Raw genomic sequence first — 22,456 nt, 5'->3', positions numbered from 1 at the left:
GGGGAGAAAATGAAGGCAGTGATGGCAGCGACAGAGGGAGAGCTAGCGCTGCAAGGAGGACGCAGAAGAAGAGAGCTGACGGGTGAGGGAGGAAATGAAAGAGACTGTGGGAGAGAGGTCCTTTCGCAGGTTGAAGGAGATTGCAGCAATAAAAAAAAAAGGAGCAGTGATGAGGGATTGTGGGTGAGCGACGATGAGGGAGCTTGTTTACAGGTCGAAGCAGAGGGAGGAATAACAACGAATGGGCTAGAAGGGTCGCAGATGAAGGAGCTCAAGCAACCAACTGGGAGGATGCAGTGCAAGCAGAGAAAGGGAATGGAAACCCAAAATGTAGGTAGAAAAAAAAAATCGGAAATTTTCCAGAGATGAGAAAACACAGCAACAGAAGAAGGGAACAAATTTTCTTTTTGGAGTTCTCCAGAGAGGAGAAAAATGCAACAGAAAAGAGAGGTTCAATAAGGCAGTAGACAGGAGAAAAATGGTAGCCCAAACCCCCAAAACAAACCCAGAAATTTATATTTTTTTTAAACCAATACGTTCCTATTTTAAAATCTGCTTTAAGAAAGACTCATGAAATTCCCAAATGTAAATTTTGAAACCCTGAAACTGGAAAAAATTTAGGATAAGGCCTCTGTGAAATGATTTTGAGGCCAAATCTTACCCTCTATGGCCTAGATCTGGCTTCAAATAAAAATTCTTCTTCAGATATGCAACTGTTGCAACTGCACAACAACAAGAAAACACCCAAACGATATATACAATGATGAAATTAAAACCCCAGAAAAACCCACATTAGAAAAAAATACAATATTTACAAACTGAAGGCTCTAAGTAGCCATATCTATCATTATGCTGCATAGAAATTAAAAAATTTTGAATTTTCAATGGAGGTACTAGCTTAAAACCCTCTTGCATCACAAAAACAAAAATCTTATGATAAGCCCATAGCTTATTTAGTTGGTGTTAAAATTGGCAACCAGGGCAAAACTTCATGTGGGTCATCTTATTCATGGCTAATAATATTTTTATTAGATTCCTCTCGTCGAGAGGTGTAGGATTGATATAAAGATCATCCAATTCCGATAAGTATTCATGGAGATATGAATTTATTTTGATTATGGAATTATTATCAAGCCGACTTACAACTCATGTAGGCTCAAAAGCCCAACAGTCGCATCTATTCACCCACCAACGTTGTGTATAAATATAAGAGGACTTTTCCTCATTTGGACTCACTCATCTCATCACATCTCTCTCTCTCTACTGCGCAGATATGAGTCTCTTCTCTACTGCGCTGAAATGGGTCTCTCTCTCTCACACATGTGAAGCTGGAAGCTGTTGAATTTGAAGCTGCAACTGCAAAAGTAAAGATTGACTTGCGTGGCCTAGAATATCTCCTCATCTGAACTGCGTTGTAGGTTCATCTGAACCTCCTTTGAAAGCCGCAACTTTTGGTGGTGGAATGAAGTCAATCCGACGAATGGTTTGCAAGATATCGACTGCCCTAGTTTGAAGCTGGAAACTGCTGAAATTGAAGCTGCAACTGCAGAAGTAAAGATTGACTTGCATGGCCTAGAAGATCTCTTCATCTGAACTGCGTTGTAGGTTCATCTGAACCTCCTTTGAAAGCCGCAACTTTTGGTGGTGGAATGAAGTCAATCCGACGAACGGTTTGCAAGATATCGACTGCCCTAGTTTGAAGCCAGAAGCTGCTGAAACTGAAGCTGCAACTGCAGAAGTAAAGATTGACTTGCGTGGCCTAGAAGATCTCGTCATCTGAACTGCGTTGTAGGTTCATCTGAACCTCCTTTGAAAGCCGCAACTTTTGGTGGTGGAATGAAGTCAATCCGACGAACGGTTTGCAAGATATCGACTGCCCTAGTTTGAAGCTGGAAACTGCTGAAACTGAAGCTGCAACTGCAGAAGTAAAGATTGAATTGCGTGGCCTAGAAGATCTCCTCATCTGAACTGCGTTGTAGGTTCATCTGAACCTCCTCTGGAAGCCGAAACTTTTGGTGGTGGAATGAAGTCAATCCGACTGTTGGTTTGTGAGATATGGTCTGCCCTAGTTTGATAATGAAGCCGCTAATGCTGATGCTACTGATCTAGGGTTTGCTACTGCTGATATGAATCAGATTTATTGTACTATTTCTCTCTGCTGAATTATTGAAGATAAAAGAAGATTTGATCAAAGGGTTTCCCCACACATTGTGGGGTTTGTCCCTGGCTAGCCGCCACATCTTTTGTCTCTTGTCTTGGCTTGTTTTCTGTCGATTGTTTAATGTTCTATCTGCACTTTACTTTATGTACATGTGATTGCTAATCGGTGGAATATAATAAGAAAAAGAAGTAAACTGTTATAAGCATAGAACATACCATAACTTAACATGGTATCGGAGCTGAGGTGAAGACAAAGCTCGAGCAAGAGCAAGAGCAATCATTGAAGAGAAGATTGGCAAGGCTATCCTAAAAGAACTATGGGGTCCTCAACACTCTTTCCTACCGAAGACAAGCTCCATGAGAAAGCTGACTATCACGGATGAAAGATGTCTATCGATCTAACCCTTGAAGATCAGGGAGTGCTGGACCATGTAAGAGGCAATATTGTTGAGCCTTCATCAAATGCATCTGCTGCTGCCTGGAACAAATGGAAAAATGGAGAAGTCAAAACAAAGAAGATCATCCGGGACTCTATCGACAAGCGCTTGGTGGCCTACATCTCTGATCTAGACACCTCCAAGGAAATCTACGACAGACTGGTGAGTTTATTTAAAGTTAATGATGCAAATCAAGTTTTGTTTCTTAGAAATAAGCTGAGGGAAATCAAGAAGGGTAAAGATGAAAGTATGCAAGCATACTTCTTAAGAATCACCAAGATCAAGAACGATCTCCTATCTATTGGGGAAACTATTACTGACAGAGAAATGGCACTCACAACTCTTGAAGGATTACCATCTGAATGGTATGTGTTCAGGACTACTCTTCTGAACTATAATGTAATTCCTGGTTTCGAGGAATTAATGGCTAGATGCATTCAAGAAGAAACAAGGGAAGAAGTGTAAGAAATGCCCATGCCTAAAGGTCCTCCTGCTGCCTTTTCTTTTCATGCAAAGAAAAGAAATAATTCCGGGACTAAATCAAAAGGAAAGGCTGGACCTAAAGCTAGAAGAAAATGACGATGTTACATTTGCGATAAAGCAAGTCACTATGCAAGGGAGTGCCCTGATAGAAAGGACTCACTCTAGGACGATGATCAAAATCCGTCTGATGGCAATCAAAGGAATGACAAATTCAACAGCAAAGGTAAGAGGAGAGCTGGGAATCAAGGAAGAGGACAAGCATTCAAGAAGGCCAGAAATTCCAGGATGTATTTAATGCACCTGACCTCAAAAAGAACCTAGTGTCCATCTCGGGAACGGAAGACAAAGGCTACAAGGTAACCTTTAGCGATGGCAAGGTATGTATATGGAAAAATAATGTTAAAGATGCCTTTACTCTTGGGTTTAGTGTTGATTCATTATATCAGGTCGATGGAAGTCTGCTAGGTGTCATGTCTTATGACACATCTCTTCAGTCCGAACTTTGGCATTAGAGGTTTTCCCCCCTTCATTATAAAGCTATACTCGGTGTAAGACAAATGGTGATAGGGATGCCTGAATTCTGAATAGAGAATGAAGGTGTATGTCCAGAATGTGCTGAAGGAAAGCTCAAAAGGGGACCATTCCCTTCAAGCCAAAGCAAGACCTCTGATATATTACAATTGGTTCACTCAGGCATACCTGAGGTTGGCATTAAGAGGGAGACTACTACACCACATACTCCTGAGCAGAATGGTGTGGTGGGAAGGAAGAACCGCACGGTGATGGAAGCTGTCTGGGCCATGCTACATGATCAAAGACTTCTGATGTTTCTATGGGCTGAAACTACAATCACCGTCGTATATGTACAAAATTGATGCCCTCATCAAGCATTGGGTTCCAAGACTCCTAAAGAAAAGTTCACCGCAAGGTGAACAATCTTTCGACTTTGAGGAGCTCTCAAGAAGCCAACACCAGGGAACCGAAAGAAAAGGATGATGAATCAATGCCTGATGTAGAAGAACCCATGGATCTGATAGATTCTCATCCACATGAGCCTTCCTCTTCTAGGAAGAGGCCTTCATGGCTTAGGGGGATACTTGATGATGCTAAAGGACATGCTGCACCCTGAGGAACCTTCCGTCAAAGTAAAAAACTTAATAGGTATCAAGGATACCTGACCATCATGAGCACGATCATACAAAATGAGCCTTCGTCATTCTCAGATGCCGTCAAGCATCAAGTATGGAAGGATGCTATGACTGTAGAATATGAGTCTATTATGGAGAATGATGTATGGGAAGTAGTTCCCAGACCTTGGACAAGACAATTGTTACTTCAAAATGGCTTTACAAGATAAAGCATGTAGCAGATGGAAGCACGGAAAAGTATAAGGCTCGTTTTGTTGCTCGAGGTTTCTCCCAAAAGGAAGGTATAGACTATGATGAGATATTTGCACCTGTTGCCAGATATACGACCATCTGCTCGATCATAGCCCTTGTCGCTTCACAGGGATGGAACCTACATCATATGGATGTCAAGACTACGTTCTTGCATGGCTCGATCAAAGAAGAGGTCTACGTGGAGCAACCCGAAGGATTTGAGATTTATGATCGAAAATCTCATGTATACAGGTTGAAGAAAGCTCTCTATGGGCTGAAGCAAGCACCCCGAGCATGGTATGAGAGGATCGATAGCTAGTTGATGAAGCTGGGATTCACTAGGAGTGAAGCCGATCCTAACCTTTACTTTAAGGTTGAAGATGACAAGCCTCTCATACTGGTATTGTATGTGGATGACCTCTTTCTAACAGGTGCAGACCCTCTCATTCACAAATGTAAGAGGGAGCTGGCCTCTGAATTTGAAATGAAAGACCTAGGACTGATGCACTACTTCCTAGGACTTGAAGTATGGCAGAAACCAAGGAAAATTTTCCTATCTCAAGGGAAATATGTGGTAAAGATATTGGAAAGATTTGGTATGATGGACTGCAAGCCTGTGACTACCTCGAGGATCTTAACTTTTAGAAGTTATATGGTAGTGATGTCGGACCAGATTTGGGAAATGCCTCTGAGTTTCATAAACTCATTCGCATTGATGTTCTTGGTGAACCTCCGTCCGAACATAATTTTTGCAGTTAGCATTGTGAGCTCATATTTGGTTGAGCCTCACTGGATTGATGCCAGGAATCTTCTGAGATGTCTTCAGGACACAAACTCTCATGGATTAAGATACACTGCCGGAGATGTGAGACTACTTGGATATACTGATGTTGATTGGGCAGGCAGTGTGGTGGACCGTAAGAGCACTTCTGGGTGCTGTTTCACCTTGGGATCTGCTTCGATATCTTGGATGAGCAGGAAGCAGAAGTCGGTGGCTTTGAGCACCGCCGAAGCAGGATATATTGTTGCTAGCATAACTTCGTGTGAGGTAGTCTGGTTGCGAAAGCTCTTCAGTGATCTGTTTGGATTTACATTGGATACCACTGTGATTCTCTATAACAACCAGAGGTGGGATTCGATTATTGAGGAATCCCGTATTCGTCGATTGCTCCAGCAGATAGACATCATCTTGGATATGGTAAGTTGATGAGCAAGGAGGCTCCATCGCATTAAGATGATGTACAGGTTGATACACCTTGTCAAAGCCCCGAGGAAAGATTTAATCTGTGATTTTCCCAAACGACTTGGAGTCGGTAAGAAACCCTTGTACAAGGGTCCTGCATGTTGCATACATTGAGCTCTGGGAGCTCTGAGGGCTTGCGGTTATTACTGGAGCAACATACGACCACAGGGTGACTCACCCTCCCCTGGTGGTGCACACTGGAACAAGATGATTCGCTCTCTTGTGGGACAAGATGATTTGCTCTCTTGTGGAACAGGATGATTCGCTCTCCTGTGTAGCAGGATGCTTAGTTCTCCTGTGAGGCCTGGATTGATGTGTTCTCCATGGTGATTGTAGCAGGATTGATGTGTTCTCCTGTGAGGCCTGGATTGATGTGTTCTCCATGGCGGCCTGGATTGATGTGTTCTCCATGGCAATTGTAGCAGGATTGATGTGTTCTCCTGTGAGAACAGGATTGATTAGTTCTCCTGTTGAGGCATCCTACCCATGCAGTCTGGGACTCATGGGAAGTACCTCTCATCTGATCAATGAGCAGGGAAATGAAGTTAGGGACCATATAGTACCGATGGACGCATCGTTGTAACTACCGTACTCCCTACGCTAGGATGCCCTCCATTGATTTGGGATCAATGATACTGGTCTGGGACCAGTGGTAGGAGTTGTACCATACTATGACGCTGACTTCGGGTCGATTGAGACTGGTCTGGGATCAGTGGTACATACTCTGAGACTGACTTTGAGTCAGTGGAGGATGATATTGGTCTGGGACCATTGGAGTTGTACTCACTATGACGCTGACTTTGGGTTGGTTGAGACTGGTCTGGGACCAGTGGTACATACTCTGAGACTGACTTTGAGTCAGTGGAGGATGATATTGGTCTGGGACCATTGGAGTTGTACTCACTATGACGCTGACTTTGGGTTGGTTGAGACTGGTCTGGGACCAGTGGTACATACTCTGAGACTGACTTTGAGTCAGTATGATACATCCTCGATCATTTCTTCTTCTTCATAATTCGGACAAAAGCAGAGTAGAACAGAACAATGCAAGAGCAGAGCAGAACAAAACAAAACAGTACAGATCAGTGCAGGGCAGAACAAGACAAAGCAGAACAAGCAAAATAGAGCAGAGTAGGGCAAGGGTCAGGCTGTACAAGGCAGTGCATTTGATGGATGAATAGTAACGATCGATAGACAGATTGCAGATGAAGTTCTCCATGGTTGAGAGAGAGTGTTAAAATTGGCAACCAGGGCAAAACTTCATGTGGGTCATCTTATTCATGGCTAATAATATTTTTATTAGATTCCTCTCGTCGAGAGGTGTAGGATTGATATAAAGATCATCCAATTCCGATAAGTATTCATGGAAATATGAATTTATTTTGATTATGGAATTATTATCAAGCCGACCTACAACTCATGTAGGCTCAGAAGCCCAACAGTCGCATCTATTCACCCACCAACGTTGTGTATAAATATAAGAGGACTTTTCCTCATTTGGACTCACTCATCTCATCTCATCACATCTCTCTCTCTCTACTGCACAGATATGAGTCTCTTCTCTACTGCGCTGAAATGGGTCTCTCTCTCTCACACATGTGAAGCCGGAAGCTGTTGAATTTGAAGCTGCAACTGCAGAAGTAAAGATTGACTTGCGTGGCCTAGAAGATTTCCTCATCTGAACTGCGTTGTAGGTTCATCTGAACCTCCTTTGAAAGCCGCAAATTTTGGTGGTGGAATGAAGTCAATCCAACGAACGGTTTGCAAGATATCGACTGCCCTAGTTTGAAGCTGGAAACTGCTGAAATTGAAGCTGCAACTGCAGAAGTAAAGATTGACTTGCGTGGCCTAGAAGATATCCTCATCTGAACTGCGTTGTAGGTTCATCTGAACCTCCTTTGAAAGCCGCAACTTTTGGTGGTGGAATGAAGTCAATCCGACGAACGGTTTGCAAGATATCGACTGCCCTAGTTTGAAGCCAGAAACTGCTGAAACTGAAGCTGCAACTGCAGAAGTAAAGATTGACTTGTGTGGCCTAGAAGATCTCCTCATCTGAACTGCGCTGTAGGTTCATCTGAACCTCCTTTGAAAGCCGCAACTTTTGGTGGCGAAATGAAGTCAATCCGACGAACGGTTTGCAAGATATCGACTACCCTAGTTTGAAGCTGGAAACTGCTGAAACTGAAGCTACAACTGCAGAAGTAAAGATTGACTTGCGTGGCCTAGAAGATCTCCTCATCTGAACTGCGCTGTAGGTTCATCTGAACCTCCTCTGGAAGCAGAAACGTTTGGTGGTGGAATGAAGTCAATCAGACTGTCGGTTTGTGAGATATGGTCTGCCCTAGTTTGATAATGAAGCCGCTAATGTTGATGTTACTGATCTAGGGTTTGCTACTGCTGATATGAATCAGATTTATTGTACTATCTCTCTGCTGAATTATTGAAGATAAAAGAAGATTTGATCAAAGGGTTTCCCCACACATTGTGGGGTTTGTCCCTGGCTAGCCGCCACATCTTGTGTCTCTTGTCTTGGCTTGTTTTCTGTCGATCGTTTAATGTTCTATCTGCACTTTACTTTATGTACATGTGATTGCTAATCGGTGGAATATAATAAGAAAAAGAAGTAAACTGTTATAAGCATAAAACATATCATAACTTAACAGTTGGGCTCTTCAGTAAATATAGATTGAGAGTTGGTTGATCCAACTGAAAACTTCCCCTAATGCCCGATGATCTAACTTAAGATTTCCTTGCAAAACTCGATCCAACCATTAAAAATAGAGCGAAAAAATAATGATAAAACTTTGACAAATAGAAATACCTGCTATTACGTTCAAAATTTAAATTATTATTCAAACCCCAACAACTGAGTAAGATACCTATACTCAAATTACTCTTCAGAAGCTATCATCAGTGGCTTTAGAAAAAATTATGCATAAAATAGAAAAACCATCTTACAACATTCCCATGAAGAGTAACACCAACATATTTTAACTCCAAAGTCTTTCTTTATTATCCAAAAAAAAAGATTACACGAGCTTTTTGCTTAGCACACGACTCAGAGATCGGATGGATCGACTGACAAATGACTTCCTATTTAAAGATAAATCCTCCAACGGCTAGTTCGAGTGATCCTCGTCAAAGCAATCTCGACTGTTGATGAAGATTAAAATTTCTTTTAATCTCATCTGTCGAAATATTTAAATATTGAGGAAATTCGAAAATTTAATTTAAATGCATTTTAATTAACTCAAAAATGATTAATTTACCTTAGTGTCGGGACCTTTTAAAATTTAATTTTTAGGACCAACGAATTTTGCCTTTGGAGAATTTAAATTTACCTAGGACCTAGAATTAATTAAATTTTTGGCTTAGGATTTTAATTAATTTTTGGCCAGAAAATTTAATTAATTAACCTATGAGGGGATAAATTATTTTTCCAACCCTCAAGGCACTTTACATCATGATTTTCATATTTTTTACATCATAAGGGGGAAAACCCATTTGTAAAAGACCCTCATAGACTACCCACTTCTACGATACAAATATAATCCAACATACCAAGCAATTTGTAATAAAATAACCTAACCAAATAGTTAGGATTATTCCCAAATTACTTTTACATAGACTTGATCTAGAACACTAAGACTCGCCTAAGATCCTAGCAACAAAATCCATTCCAGCTTTGGGGTAAGGCTGAAGGGAAAAACTCTGCCGATCATCCAAAGATGAATCAGTGAGACGTAAAACCTCCTAGAATGGAGATCATCATTAGAAAGGTAGGTTTACCTCGGTCATTACATACATGACACGGGTTTGCTGAGATTATTTACATTATACATGTGCAGAATGGGTTTACATAACATCTTGGAAGTCAAGCTGATGATGGTAGCTGGATGACACGAGCACATCGATCAAACGCTATCCCTTTTGCGAAAAAGGGGGTGTATTTCTATGGGTAGTGGACACGTAGTGGTCAACAAAGTGAATAATGGAACTTTCTTGCTCTTTAAGCAAGGGACTTGGTCATCCAGGGATAACGGGTGAGGATTAGAGGGTTGAGGAAGAAGGAATAGGCTTATCGACGAGGTTCTCAAGCCCTATAATCCTTGGGAAACTTGGATTCCCAAATAGTCTTTGACAAATAATCTTTATTTGAGAAGTGGGACCACACAGGGCCAAGTGGACCCAGCCCAGGTTCGATGATGGAATGTAGCAACCAATGATGTTCCTATCCTGGACAAGGTGAAGGGAAGAGACCAAACAAGAATATTTACTTCAAAAGGTTGAATTGATCCTGTTGAGGTCTAGCCTTGGGGATGCCTAGGAAAACTTCGATTCTAGAGCTAGGGCGTGGGATTCCCAGAGATGCCACTGTTAGAATTGGCTCAAATTTGGAGGAGAGGGAGGGGACCCACCAGCGCAGTAGTCTATAGAAGATCGAAGTTTTTCCTTGGGTCAATTCTTGGGAAATTGATGCCCTAGGTGACCCTTGAGGGCTAGACCTAGGGACAAGTGGTAAAAGGTGACAAAGGTGAAGGACATGACCACACTTTTTAGGGAACAATGCCTAATTCACTTGGGGATATGGATTCAAGGATGATGATGAGTAAGAACTTGGTTTCTTGATCATGGAGGTACGGAAAGTCAAGTTCATCCAATGTTGAGAGAAAGAAAAGAAAAGTGACTTTCAAGCATTTATACTTCAAACAAAATGATGCAAGCTTATCGAGACAAATAATCCCTAGGACATTTCATTCATATAACATTGGCCCAAACATTAAATTAGCTAAAACATGCTTAATTCCACATTTCAATTATGCAGCAACAAGAATAACAACGTTAAAATTTGCTTACAATGTTATAGAGTATATCCAACCAACATTTCATTTGCAAGACAAAGCTCCAAAACAAGAAAAATAGCCCAAATCCATACATCAAAATTCATCCATCACCCAAAAATATCCTCCAAGGAAAAAATGCGAAGTTCTCTATGATTAGAGAGATCCCAAGTCAAGTGATGATCCAAATGAATGTATCTAACATCAATATATAACAGCCTAAGGAGATTGAATTAGCCTATGGGTCTACATTAGCCCCTAATGATAAAATAATGTGCAAATAAAACCCCTATTGGTGACAAACCCACCAAACTAGCTACAAGTGTAAAAGTAAGCCTCACAAGGGGAGAAATAATAATATGTACATGTCGTGGGGCCCTCCACAGGCCTAATAATGTCTTGAAGTGCCAAACTGAGGAATAAATTCCTCGGAATATGATGGACAAGGGGGTGGCCCCTTGTTCTCCAAGTAGTAGACTTGTGGTGCTCCCAGTTAGTCCGAGGGCACATAAATGACCCCATGGGTCTCCATATGAATCAAAGATGCTTGTAGATCCTTTAAAGGGGTCTGAGTGGTGGAATGAATGTCGTCATGACATCGTACTGTTGATTTTAGGTAGCATCGGATGTGCTCTAAGTCTCAAAATTTGCAGGGAGGCTTAAACACATGCATTCTCCAATACCCATAAATCGTTTTGGGTCCCTAAGTCTAAACTTAGGAAATTAAAATAATTAATGGGCATTAATCTAACTGCGGGTGAAACTTGTAGAAGAAGACAAAGTTTGAGTCCAAATGATCTTAGCCACTGATTAGAATCTACTCTAGGCCGTTAGTTCTCAACTAGAGGGTTATAAGAAGGACATCGATGGGCACTTGAAGAACGCATCAAGTAGAGTTCAGAAGATCGAATTTTTGAAGCAGAGCAGCTGCCAGTGAGAAATTCGAAGTGAGCTTTTGCAGTGAGGGGCATGGATAGTATCTGGTGAGGAGTCTTCCTTGGCCGGAGAGTACAAGGCAGAGAGGACAGAACGAAGTCCAAAGAGAGGCTAATGTTGGCACACGCAGTGCTGACGCAGTGGTAGCGCAAATCCTAGAGGGAGATCGAATTCCTGCTGGTGAAATTGAGTTTCAGAAGCCAGGAGCCGGGGTGTGAGACTGGGACGCTGGAAATCGAAGTTTCTGGCCAGCACAAGGTCCAACGGAGGAACAGCACAGGCCTCAGCAGAGGTGATGTAGAGACTGCATGGGGTTGACGCAGTTTTGCGCAGAAGCTGACGTAGAAGGGACCCAGAGCCTCTATTCTAGCGAGATCAAAGTCGATTCTTCCAGTGACAGGGTGAAGGATTTTACTACTTGTTTTGTCCAGTTTCTCTCTATATAGGATAGCCAGTTGGGCATCCAACGAATTGTACTCAGAATTACTACTGCATAATAATAAAACCTTCAGCTGCTGCACCGGTTTTCCCACACTGGGTTTTTCCGGGGACATTTGTCCAAAAATAACTGTGTAGATGTGTTGTATTTCTTTCTTGTTCAGTTTCTTGTTTCTGCATTTTATCTAAATGGTGAAGGCTACAGTGTATTAGATTCGGTGTTTACTATAGGATATAGTAAATAATTTTGTTCAATAATTAACAAATAGAAGAAACGTAATCAGTTGTTGCAATAGAAATTTGGATATCCAAAATTTCACATGGTATCAAAGCTGTGGGTGAAACAAGAGAGCAGTGTCGGAAGAGCTTAGCACTAAAGGAAGAAGGGAAGTTGAAGTGCTGCATAGGCAGCGAATCGAATCCCCAGAGGGATTGTGCAGTTCAGGCCAGGAGGGCAAGATTTTCGGGGTAAATCTCTCTCTGAGTGAGTCAACAGAAAGGTAGGATTTCCAGATTGAAATTTGTCGGCGACAGAAGGAGCAACACAACAGTAGCTTCAACAAAAAGGGGTTTCTGGTGTGACGCAGTTTTCTGTAGGCAATTTCCGGCCAGAAAGACGTTAGAGGGAAGAAGAGAAAATTGAGGGAATTTCTTCCTCAGAGAATTTCTAACCAGGGAATTCCATATTCTCATTTGTTGAGTAGCAGCAGGAGAGACGAGGTCATTCGACTTTTTCGAGTGGCAAAGATGGCAGCTAGTGGATTGAGAGATCAGGATCGGTTGGATGGTGCATCCAACTATGTGATCTAGAAGGCAAGGATGTCGTGCCTTCTGGATGATCGTTTTCTCAAGATCTACATCGATAGCGAGGTAGCTGAGCTCACGGATCCAGATCCGCTCAAGAAGTTCAAGGGAGAAATGGTGAAGATCAAGAGAATGATCCTCGACGGAGTGAAGGATCATATAGTTTGTCACATCGCTAGTAGAGACACTGCCAAGGAGATGTTGGACGCCTTGTCCACGCTATATCAGGGATCTTCCGAGCAACGGAAGATGTACTTGGAGCAGAAGATGAGATCTATGCAGATGCAGAAGGGGGAACACATTGATCCATTCCTTTGCTAAGCTTCAGGAGACCCGAGATGAGCTAGCAGTTGTGGCGTCAACACCTCAAGCTTCCGAGATGGTAAGACTGGCCCTGAATTCAGTTTCTGAGTGGCAAGTTTTTGTCTAGAGCATCCTGGTCAGGGCGACTTTGCCAGACTGTGATGGAATGTGGGTAGCTCTAAAGCAAGAGGAGTTGAGGAGAGACTTGGTCAAGTGTAAACTTGACAGAAGCAGCAGTAGTGGGTCAAAGTCCAAGGAGGAAGAAGAGAATGCAACCTTCGGATCCAAGGGGCAGTAAGGGCAGCGGAAGAAGAAAAAAGATGTTTCGAAGATCAAATGCTTACGGTGTGGTGAATTTGGTCACTATGCAACACAGTGTCCTCTCAAGAAGAAGGACAAAGATGAGAAGAATGATCCGAAGGTTGCGGCCACGAAGATCGAGGAGGAGTTTGCCATGACAACCTAGGAATCTCTAGGAGGGAGGTGGGGAGATCTAGAACTGTAGTTCGAAAGGACTGCAGTTGGGCAGGATCCTTGAGGAGCCCACCTCTCAGATCAATTCCTTGCTACGGGAGCCCAGATCAGAAGTAGCAAGATGGACCAGTATCAGTTGATGCAGAGGAGTGTCGAAGTGACAGTTGCAGTGGCTAGGAGCACCAGAGACTGAGCAGCGCAGAGCAGAGTTGACAGCAGTGCAGTTGGCATAGAGTAGAGGTCAACAGCAATGTAGAGGCCTCAGAGGGTTAGCGTAGAGACTAGCTGCAGTCAGAACTCCAGCAACGAGATGCATCGTACTCAACACTTGTTCAGTAATTTGGGATGATTTTCTGTTGTTGATGCAGTAGCAACAATAGTTGGAGAAGGTTCCAGTGCAGGTGCAGTATTGGCAGTGGTAGTGCCAACAACAGCGCAAATGCAGAATTAAGAGGGAGTTGCAGTACGGATGCAGTGTTGACAGTGGTAGGGTCAGCAGTAGTACAGATGTAGCATTTACGCAGTAGTTGGTGGACAGGATGTCAGACATCAACAATGCAAAATATGTTACAAAACAAAGAAGGAGATGTTACAAAACAAAGTGATGCTTTAGTAGGGTGCATTGCTAGAGCACATTCCTCGCTAAGAGGGGGTGTTGATTTCTGGTAGCACCGGATGTGCTCTAAGTCTCAAAATTTGCAGGGAGGCTTAGACACATGCATTCTCCAATACCCATAAAACGTTTTGGGAAATTCCACACAGAAAAAGTTTTATTAAAATAATTAATTATTTTTTAATGGTTCACTAAGTCTAAACTTAGGAAATTAAAATAATTAATGGGTATTAATCTAACTATGGGTGAAACTTCTAGAAGAAGACGAAGATTGAGTCCAAATGATTTGAGCCACTGATTAGAATCTAATCTAGGTCGTGTTGACCACTACGTGTCAACGACCCATAGCAGTACACCTGCTTTCTTTTGCAAAGGGGATAGCGCTTGATCAATGTGTCCGTGCCATTTGACTATCATCATTAGCCTGATCATGTTATATTGTAAACCCTTTCTGCATGTGTAAATTGTAAATAATCTCAGCAGATCCGTGTCGTGTATGTAATTGTCTAGGTAAACCTAATTTTTTGATGAAGATCTATATTCCGGAAGGTTTTTTGTCTCACTGATCCATGTTCAGTAGAGTTTTCCTTCAGCCTTACCCCAAAGCCGAAATGGATTTTGTCACCAGAATGTTAGGGGAGTCTTAGTGTGGTAGATCGAGTTTATGTAAAAGTGATTTGGGAATAATCCTAACTATTTGGTTAGGTTATTTTATTACAAATTGCTTGATCTGCTAGATTATATTTGTGTTGCAGAACTGGGTAGTCTGTGAGGGTCTTGTTCAAATGGGTTTTCCCCCTTGAGATGTAAAAATGTAAAAATCATGATGTAAAATGTCTTGAGGGTTAGAAAAATAATTTATCTCCTCATAGATCTTAGGTCCTAGGTAAATTTAAATTTTCCAGAGGTAAAATTCGTGGGTCCTTTAAAAAATTAAATCTTAACTGGTCCAGGGACTAAGGTTAGTTGATTATTTTGCTAAATTTTATATCTTAGGTCCTTGGGGTTAATTCAAAGTCAAAGTTTTGAGGAAATAAATGTAAAATTTTAATTTTTGAATATATTAAAATGCATTTAATTGAAAATTTTGAAATTTCCTCAATATTTAAAATTTTGAAAGATGAGATTAAAAGAAATTTTGATCCTCATCAACAGTCGAGATTGCTTTGACAAGAATCACTTGAACTAGCCATTGGGAAGTTTATCTTTAAATAGGGGACTAGTTGTCAGTTGAGATCATTCGATCTTGGAGTTGTGTGCTAAGTGAAAGCTCTCTTGTAATCGTTTTTCATGTGCAATAAAGAAGGACTTTTGGGTTAATTTCTGCTGGTGTTACTCTTCATGGGAATGTTGTAAGATGTGTTATTTTCATGCATAGATTTCCTTTTCAACCATTGATAATAGCTTTCTAAAGAGTGAATGGTACTTTAATAGCTTTCTAGGGTTTGAATGGTACTTTAATTTCTGGATATAATGACATGTATCTCTATTAGATCTGAAATTTATTATCGTTTTCTCACTCTACGTTAATGGTTGAATTGAGTTGTGCAGGGAATCCTTGATTTTGAGATCATTGGGCGTTCGGGGAAGTTTTCAGTTGGACTAGCCAACTCTCAGTTAGCATTTTCTGAAGAGCCCAGCTTGATTGTATCCCGGGCTTATCATTAGAAATTCCATTGTTGATGCATGAAGGGTTTTTTTTTTTTTCCCGAAGCACCTCACCTTAAATTTAAAATTTAAAAAAAAATGTGTGGCATAAAGATAAATCTGGCTACTTAGAGCTTTCAACTTGTAATTACTGTAATTATTTAACTGGGTTTTTTGGGGATTTTAATTTCATCATTGTATATTTTATTTTTGGGTGTTTTGTTTTTGTCATCGCAGGTTGCAGATCTGAAGGTGAAGTCTAGTTTTGAAGCCAGATCTAGGCCCTGGAGAGTAATATCTGGACTTAGAATCAGCTCTTGCAGGGGTATTTATTTTAGATCTGGATTTTTTATTTTTTTTTTGTGGGTTTTTCACCAAGCAAATCTGAAGCAGAAGGATTTAAAATTTTTATTAAGATTTCTGGAGAATTTTGAGGGTTTTCTGGGCCATCTGTGTGCTGCTGCCCTAGGATTCATTTTTTGTTGCAGGAAAATTTCGAAATTCTTTTAAGCAAGCTATGTAAAACCGTTGCTTGTATCGCTACCCTCTGCAATCTTCCTCCAGATCAGCGTGTCACTCATTCGTTGCTCCTTATCTCTCCATCTGCCTATCTTTCTCTCCACGCAGTCTATTCCTCAGTCTCTCTGCTTGCGTTTAACCTCCATGCAACTCTCCTTGTTGCGTATCCATTCCCTGCCATTAAACCCTCTATCAAAGCTCTTTTTCTCCCTACGCAGCTCCTCTTTCCATCGACCTGCAAACTTGCCATCCTTTACACTGCCATACGTGCACCCTTGGTCCACGGAGCCATTTCATCACCTTTTCCTCGCGTCTTACCATCAAACTCCCTCAGACCTGCAATCACAACACAGCCAGAATAATCGAGCCTCATTTTTTTTATGTAGGTGTGCGGGTAAGTTTAGATTTAGTTAGCATTTCGATTTCTATTTTTAATGTGTTAAGGCTAGGTTTCTCTTATGCGTTTGATTTCATTTTTGTATGTATTCATGTGTTAGGTTTTATAATATTTATTTAGTGTTGTTTTATTTTAGAATTTCGTTTTTCTTTTCTCGATTTTGATTTTGATTTTATTCACCCTATATATATATATAATAAAAAGGTAAAATTGAAGGGGCTTCATTTTTACTTTTATGTGATTTTGGGACAAAGATTTCAAATTTTTTTATGTCGCCTTTGGCCCATTAAAATATATATATATATATATATATATATATATATATATATATTAAATCTTTTTCAATTTATCTGGATCACATTTTGCTTAAAATATCAAGAAAGTCACCTAAGAAGTAATCAAGATTGTCAAATTTAAAAATTTCTTCTTGACGTCCTTTTTGCGCAAAAGGTAAATTTTCAAGGTATTTGTCAATTCTCTATAGTTAAATGTGCTTAAATTTTTATATCCGATGATTAACTATTTGAAAGTGGTAAATAATTGTAGGACCTGAACTGGTTAGCTTTAAAAAATTTCATGGTTGATCAAGGTATTTATATCTCTTGAATTTTAATTGCTGAAGCGTTGTGCATCTGTTGAATAGCTTACATCTATCTATCGTCATTGCTTGGATTATTTAATGCTCATTATATGCTAGACATTTTGGCAAATATTTTCAAGCAATTATTAAAGAGTTTTTCATATTTCTATTTCCTAAGCAACAGTAGCTAATCAATTACTTGGTTTTCATTAACTCCATAAGGCACTAGTATTAATCATTTTTAATCAAATTATAAATCTTGCTAAGCCTTAATCAAGTATTCGATTGCCTCGTTGTGTCTCCCGAACCGGTTGATTCCCAACTGGTTCTCCTTCATCTCGTTTGTCCATAGGGTCTAGCCCCCTTAGCTTGTTGTAGGGAGACAGCTTAAACGGAGAGATCAGGGATCAGGGTGACAGCCCCTGATCTGAGCGTTGTCACAGTGCCTAGACACTTTGTGCGACAACATTTTTTGGCGCGCTGCCGGGGATAGAGTTTTTCTATCCTTGGTTTCTTCGACATTCATCTCATTTCTTTCCTCTCATCCCTTTCGCCTCTCACCAAGATAATTTCCTTGTCCATGGCTCCTTGCTTTCTAGTTATTCCGTGTTATACTTTTTGTCCGAGTGGTGACTCCACTTCATTTATCTTCTGCAAGAGTGTATACTGGAAGACATCCAAGTAGTTTGGTTAATCCTTCTCCTGATCTGAAAGGGCTCTCAGAGTACGACTACACAAACTCTCTTCTCGTACCCTTCTTGTTAATCTCGGACAAGAAGCCCTCTCTGATATCCATTTGCTTTTTACTAGCCCGGTCGAGCACGACATCATGGACATATTCGCCCCTTGTAACTTTGCTAACATTCAAGGTTATCCCAATGATATTCCAAATCATGGGATGGATAAGTTACCTATCTTTCAGGGCAATAATGCAATTAGCGCTAATTCTCATCTAAAATCTTTTAGTTCATGGCTGGGTAAGTATGCAAGGGCTACTGATTTTAATCATGAAGATGTAAAAATGACCCTTTTTGTTCTTACCTTGGAGGGCGACGCTTTAAACTGGTTTACGTAAAAGCCTCAAAATTCATTTGATTCTTTACAATCGATTGTTAATGCCTTTAAGGAAAAGTATGGAGATAAGAAAGAAGGAAGGCATCTCGTGAAAGCTATCAGTATCATTAAAAAGAGAGAAAATGAGACCATAGAAGAATTTAACAAGAGGTTTAATGATATTATTAAGGAATTACCTCAAGATTATAAACCTACTGATAAATCTCTTCGGGACTTTTATATTGATGCCTTTAGCCCTGAACCCTCTTACGAGTTAAGACGTGCTAAACTTCCTGATTATAGGGATTGTCAAGCTTTAGCAGTAGAGCTTGAAAAAGATAAGGCGGCATCTGGGAAGTCTGAAATCCCAGGTTTTGATAGGGCTTCAACGAAATTGAAAGAACCTAAAGGAAAAGAGCATCAAGAACCTGATAACGACCTTGTTCAAAAATTACTGCAAAAAATTGAAAGCATGGAGATTAACCAAGTGAAATTAACCTCTAACCATGCTAAGGAAATAACTACTTTGCAGAATAGGTTGGTCCAAATGGAAAGAGCTCAAACGCAAAATTTCCAGCCTAGAAATAATAATCGAAATAATAATTGGCAGAAGAAAGGCCAATCTAGTGAGCAGAGACCACCTAATCCACTTAAACATACTAATTTGGTCGATGATGCTCCGCCTTATTGTTGGGCTTGTGATGCTCTTCATGGGGAGGCTACTTGCCCCATAGTTAGGAGGATTTTGGATAATGGAATGTTTGGGGCAGGTAATCAAATAAATGTAGTGGGTAAAGAGTTTCCTTTGTCTATGAAAGATTGGATGGAAGTTAAGGAAAACAGTTCAGATGTTATGCATCCCACTTCAGCTTTTAGTATAAATAATTTCGAGAATGAAGATGATATTATGATTAAATTATATGGCGAAAAACCTTCTCCAAAGCAAATCATGGAAATTGCTAAAAATAAGGCTTTGACTTATCAAAGAAGGGATAAAGATCAAAGCGGGAATCAAATTCCCCCTCGAATTTTTAACCCAAGTTCAAACTCTGGATTAGATGTCGATTTGGGAAGTTGGTTTAATAATGCGAAAATTTGGGTTCCTATCTCCGAGATTGTGAAAATTCCTTCCCAAAGGGCTAAGTTACTAAAAGCTATTCAAGCTCCTCAAGTGAATGTTTCTCAACAGAAGGCACCGGAGGTTGATTATCAGGATGCTCCTATATATTTGCAAAGTTTTGATTCAGATAACAAGGATCATCAGTCGTTCTTTATTACTTTGATGGTCAATGGGTATAAATTGAATAATTGCATGCTGGATTCTGGTGCGTCAGCTTGTGTCATGACCAAGAGGGTCATGGAACAGCTTAATTTGAGAGTTTCTAGGTCTTACTACGATATATGTGCCATGGATTCTAAGAAGATTGATGTTCACGGTCTAATCAAGGATGTACAGGTTCATTTATCAATTTACCCTGACATTATTATTGTTATGGACATAGTTGTTGTTGATGTGCCTGATGCTTGGGATATGCTTTTATCTAGAAAATGGGCCTTTGATCTAGGAGGGAGTATTCAAATGAATTGGTCATATGCTATAATTCCTTCTCCTAGAGGTGATGGTTTTGTAAGACTTAATAGAGAGCCCGAGAGAAGATTCCATGTTGAAGACCCTAAGAGACCTCATAATGAGATAATTAAAGAACATTGGGAATTATGTTATCATGTCTAATTTCATAGTTCTTCCCGATGATAAGGTTGATAAAAAGATTAGGGATCTCAATGATAAAGTTTGGTACATGTATTTTGATGGTGCATCATCTAGGCATGGTAAAGGTGCAGGAATCATATTAAAATCTCCCCTTGGTCATATTTTCAAATTTTCCTATCGGCTGGAGTTTGAAGCAACCAACAACGTCGCTGAATATGAAGCTTTGTTGTTGGGTCTTGAGTTGGCAAAGGCTTTAAGAGTTAAGTTGCTTAGCATCAAGGGGGATTCTGACTTAATTATCATGCAAATTAAAAATAAATTTACATGTAAAAATCAAAGGTTAAAGAGTTATCGAAATGCCGTGTGGGATACTATGGAGTACTTTGATGCCCTTGACTTGGAGGCTATCCCAAGAGAGCAGAATAGTTCGGCAGATGAGCTTGCTGTAGCTGCTTCTACTTTACTCTTATCTGATGAGCTGATTAAGGATAAGATAAAAATGGAAGTTATATTTAGACCTTCTGTTCCAGATAACTCAGAGCATTGGCAAGTTTTTGATGACGAGAAACAGGTGGTTCGTTTTCTTGATAATTTGGATGAGTTTGAAAATTTTCGGATAGATTCTAAGGAGAATGGATATGATGATCATGAAGATATCATAAATCCTACTCCTAGGAATGTGGTTGCTTTAGAACAACACTTTGATCGGCATGATACCACAAAGATGAAAGAGGAAAATAAAATGGATCCGGGCGAATACATCGAGGTAAACATTGGTACTTCTAAGGATCCAAAGATCATTAAAATTGGTAAGGGTACTAACATTGAAGAAAGAAAAAAGTTAACCAATTTACTTCGTGAATTTCAGGATGTTTTAGCATTTTCTTATAATGAATTAAAAGGTTATAGGGAAGATGTCATGGAGCACACTATCCCTTTGAAAGATGAAAATGCTAAACCCTTTCATCAAAAGCTTAGGCAGATAAATGCTAAGTTGGCCCCTTTGGTTCAAAAGGAGCTTTCAAAGATGCTTGCAGCAAGAATTATTGCTCAAACGAGGCATTCCACATGGTGTTCCAACCCGGTGATTGTAGGAAAAAGAATGATACAATAAGGTTTTGTGTCGATTTTCGAAACCTTAATCTAGCATGTAAGAAAGATAATTACCCTTTGCCAAACATGGAGATTATGTTGCAAAGAGTAACTGGTTCTGGAATGATGTCATTGCTAAATGGATTTGCTGGGTATAATCAGGTATGGGTTAAAAAAGAGGATTGTTACAAAACTACATTCACCACACCATGGGCTACTTTCAAATATATCAGAAAGCCGTTTGGATTAACCAATGTTGGGGCTACATTTCAGAGGGCTATGGATTATGCCTTCAAAGGTTTAATTGGGAAATTTATCGAAATCTATCAGGATGATCTTACTGTTTTTTCTAAGGATGGGATTAGTCATATAAGTCATCTTAGGCAAGTTTTTGATAGATGTAGAGAGTACGGGATTTCTTTAAATCCAACTAAGTCTGTTTTTGGAGTAACTGAAGGGAGATTACTTGGTCACATCATTTATAAAGATGGAATCAAGACTGATCCTGAAAGAGTTGAGGCAATCCAAAAGATTCCTCTTCCCCATAATCTTAAGCCCCTTCAGTGTTTTCTTGGAAAAACAATTTTTATTAGAAGATTTATTCCAAATTACGCAGAAGTAGCTAAGCCTATTCAAAGTCTTCTGAAAAAAGATGTAAAATTTGTTTGCCAAGAAGATGGCAAAAAGGCTTTTCAGGAGATCAAAGATGCTATTGCAAAAGCCCCTGTTTTAGTCAATCCTGATTATTCTAAGGATTTCATGCTTTTCTCTTTCGCTTCTGAAGATACCATTGCTGGTGTCTTATTGCAAAGGAATAAGGATGGTCACGAGCAGCCTATTGCTTTCATGAGTAGAGCGCTTCAAAATTCTGAATTAAAATACAATACCATGGAAAAGCAAGCCTATGCCTTAGTCAAATCTCTTAAGCATTTCAAGACTTATGTGGGTTATTCCAAAATCATTGCTTTTGTCCCACATTCTGCGGTTAAAGATATATTAACTCAAACTGATTGCTTAGGGACTCGTGCTAGGTGGGTTACTAAAATACAAGAATATGATTTAGAAATTAGACCCACCAGGTTAGTCAAAGGCCAAGTTTTGGCTCAAATGATGACCGAAGGTAATGAAAAAGCTCTTGGTTTGATTTGTCTAAACAATTCATCTTCACCTAAGCTGCAAAGATTAGGAGAGCATGAGCGGTACAAAGACATTATTTATTACTTGTTAAATCTTACATGTCCTAACCATTTAGTCGCTCATAAGAGAAGGGCTCTTAGATTAAAAGCCAGTAAGTATTGGCTCATGAAGGATGGCCTTGGATGGAGAAATCCTGAGGGCATAATACT

The 22,456-nt window shown here is 40.1% G+C and overlaps 1 protein-coding gene across 6 annotated transcripts in view; it reads left to right on the top strand.

The window, feature by feature from the left end:
- Nucleotides 1-22,456, top strand: part of LOC149156206 (Chlorophyll A-B binding family protein) — a 501,816-nt gene that overhangs the window by 467,140 nt on the left and 12,220 nt on the right. The window contains exon 6 of one of the 6 annotated variants that reach the window (XM_089437987.1): nt 15,663-15,794. The exons of the other annotated variants lie outside the window; for them this stretch is intronic. Coding sequence (XP_089294113.1) covers nt 15,663-15,779 — 117 coding nt within the window. The 3' untranslated portion in view covers nt 15,780-15,794. Of the gene's footprint in view, nt 1-15,662; nt 15,795-22,456 lie in introns of those variants that run through there. 6 annotated transcript variants of the gene reach the window in all.

Source organism: Pinus tabuliformis, chromosome 9 (assembly GCF_031772625.1).
Source record: "Pinus tabuliformis cultivar Carrire ecotype Pingquan chromosome 9, CPIR1, whole genome shotgun sequence".
Classification (NCBI taxonomy): domain Eukaryota; kingdom Viridiplantae; phylum Streptophyta; class Pinopsida; order Pinales; family Pinaceae; genus Pinus; species Pinus tabuliformis.
Note: the sequence above shows the minus strand (reverse complement) of the source record. Positions and strands in the feature narration are given on the sequence as shown.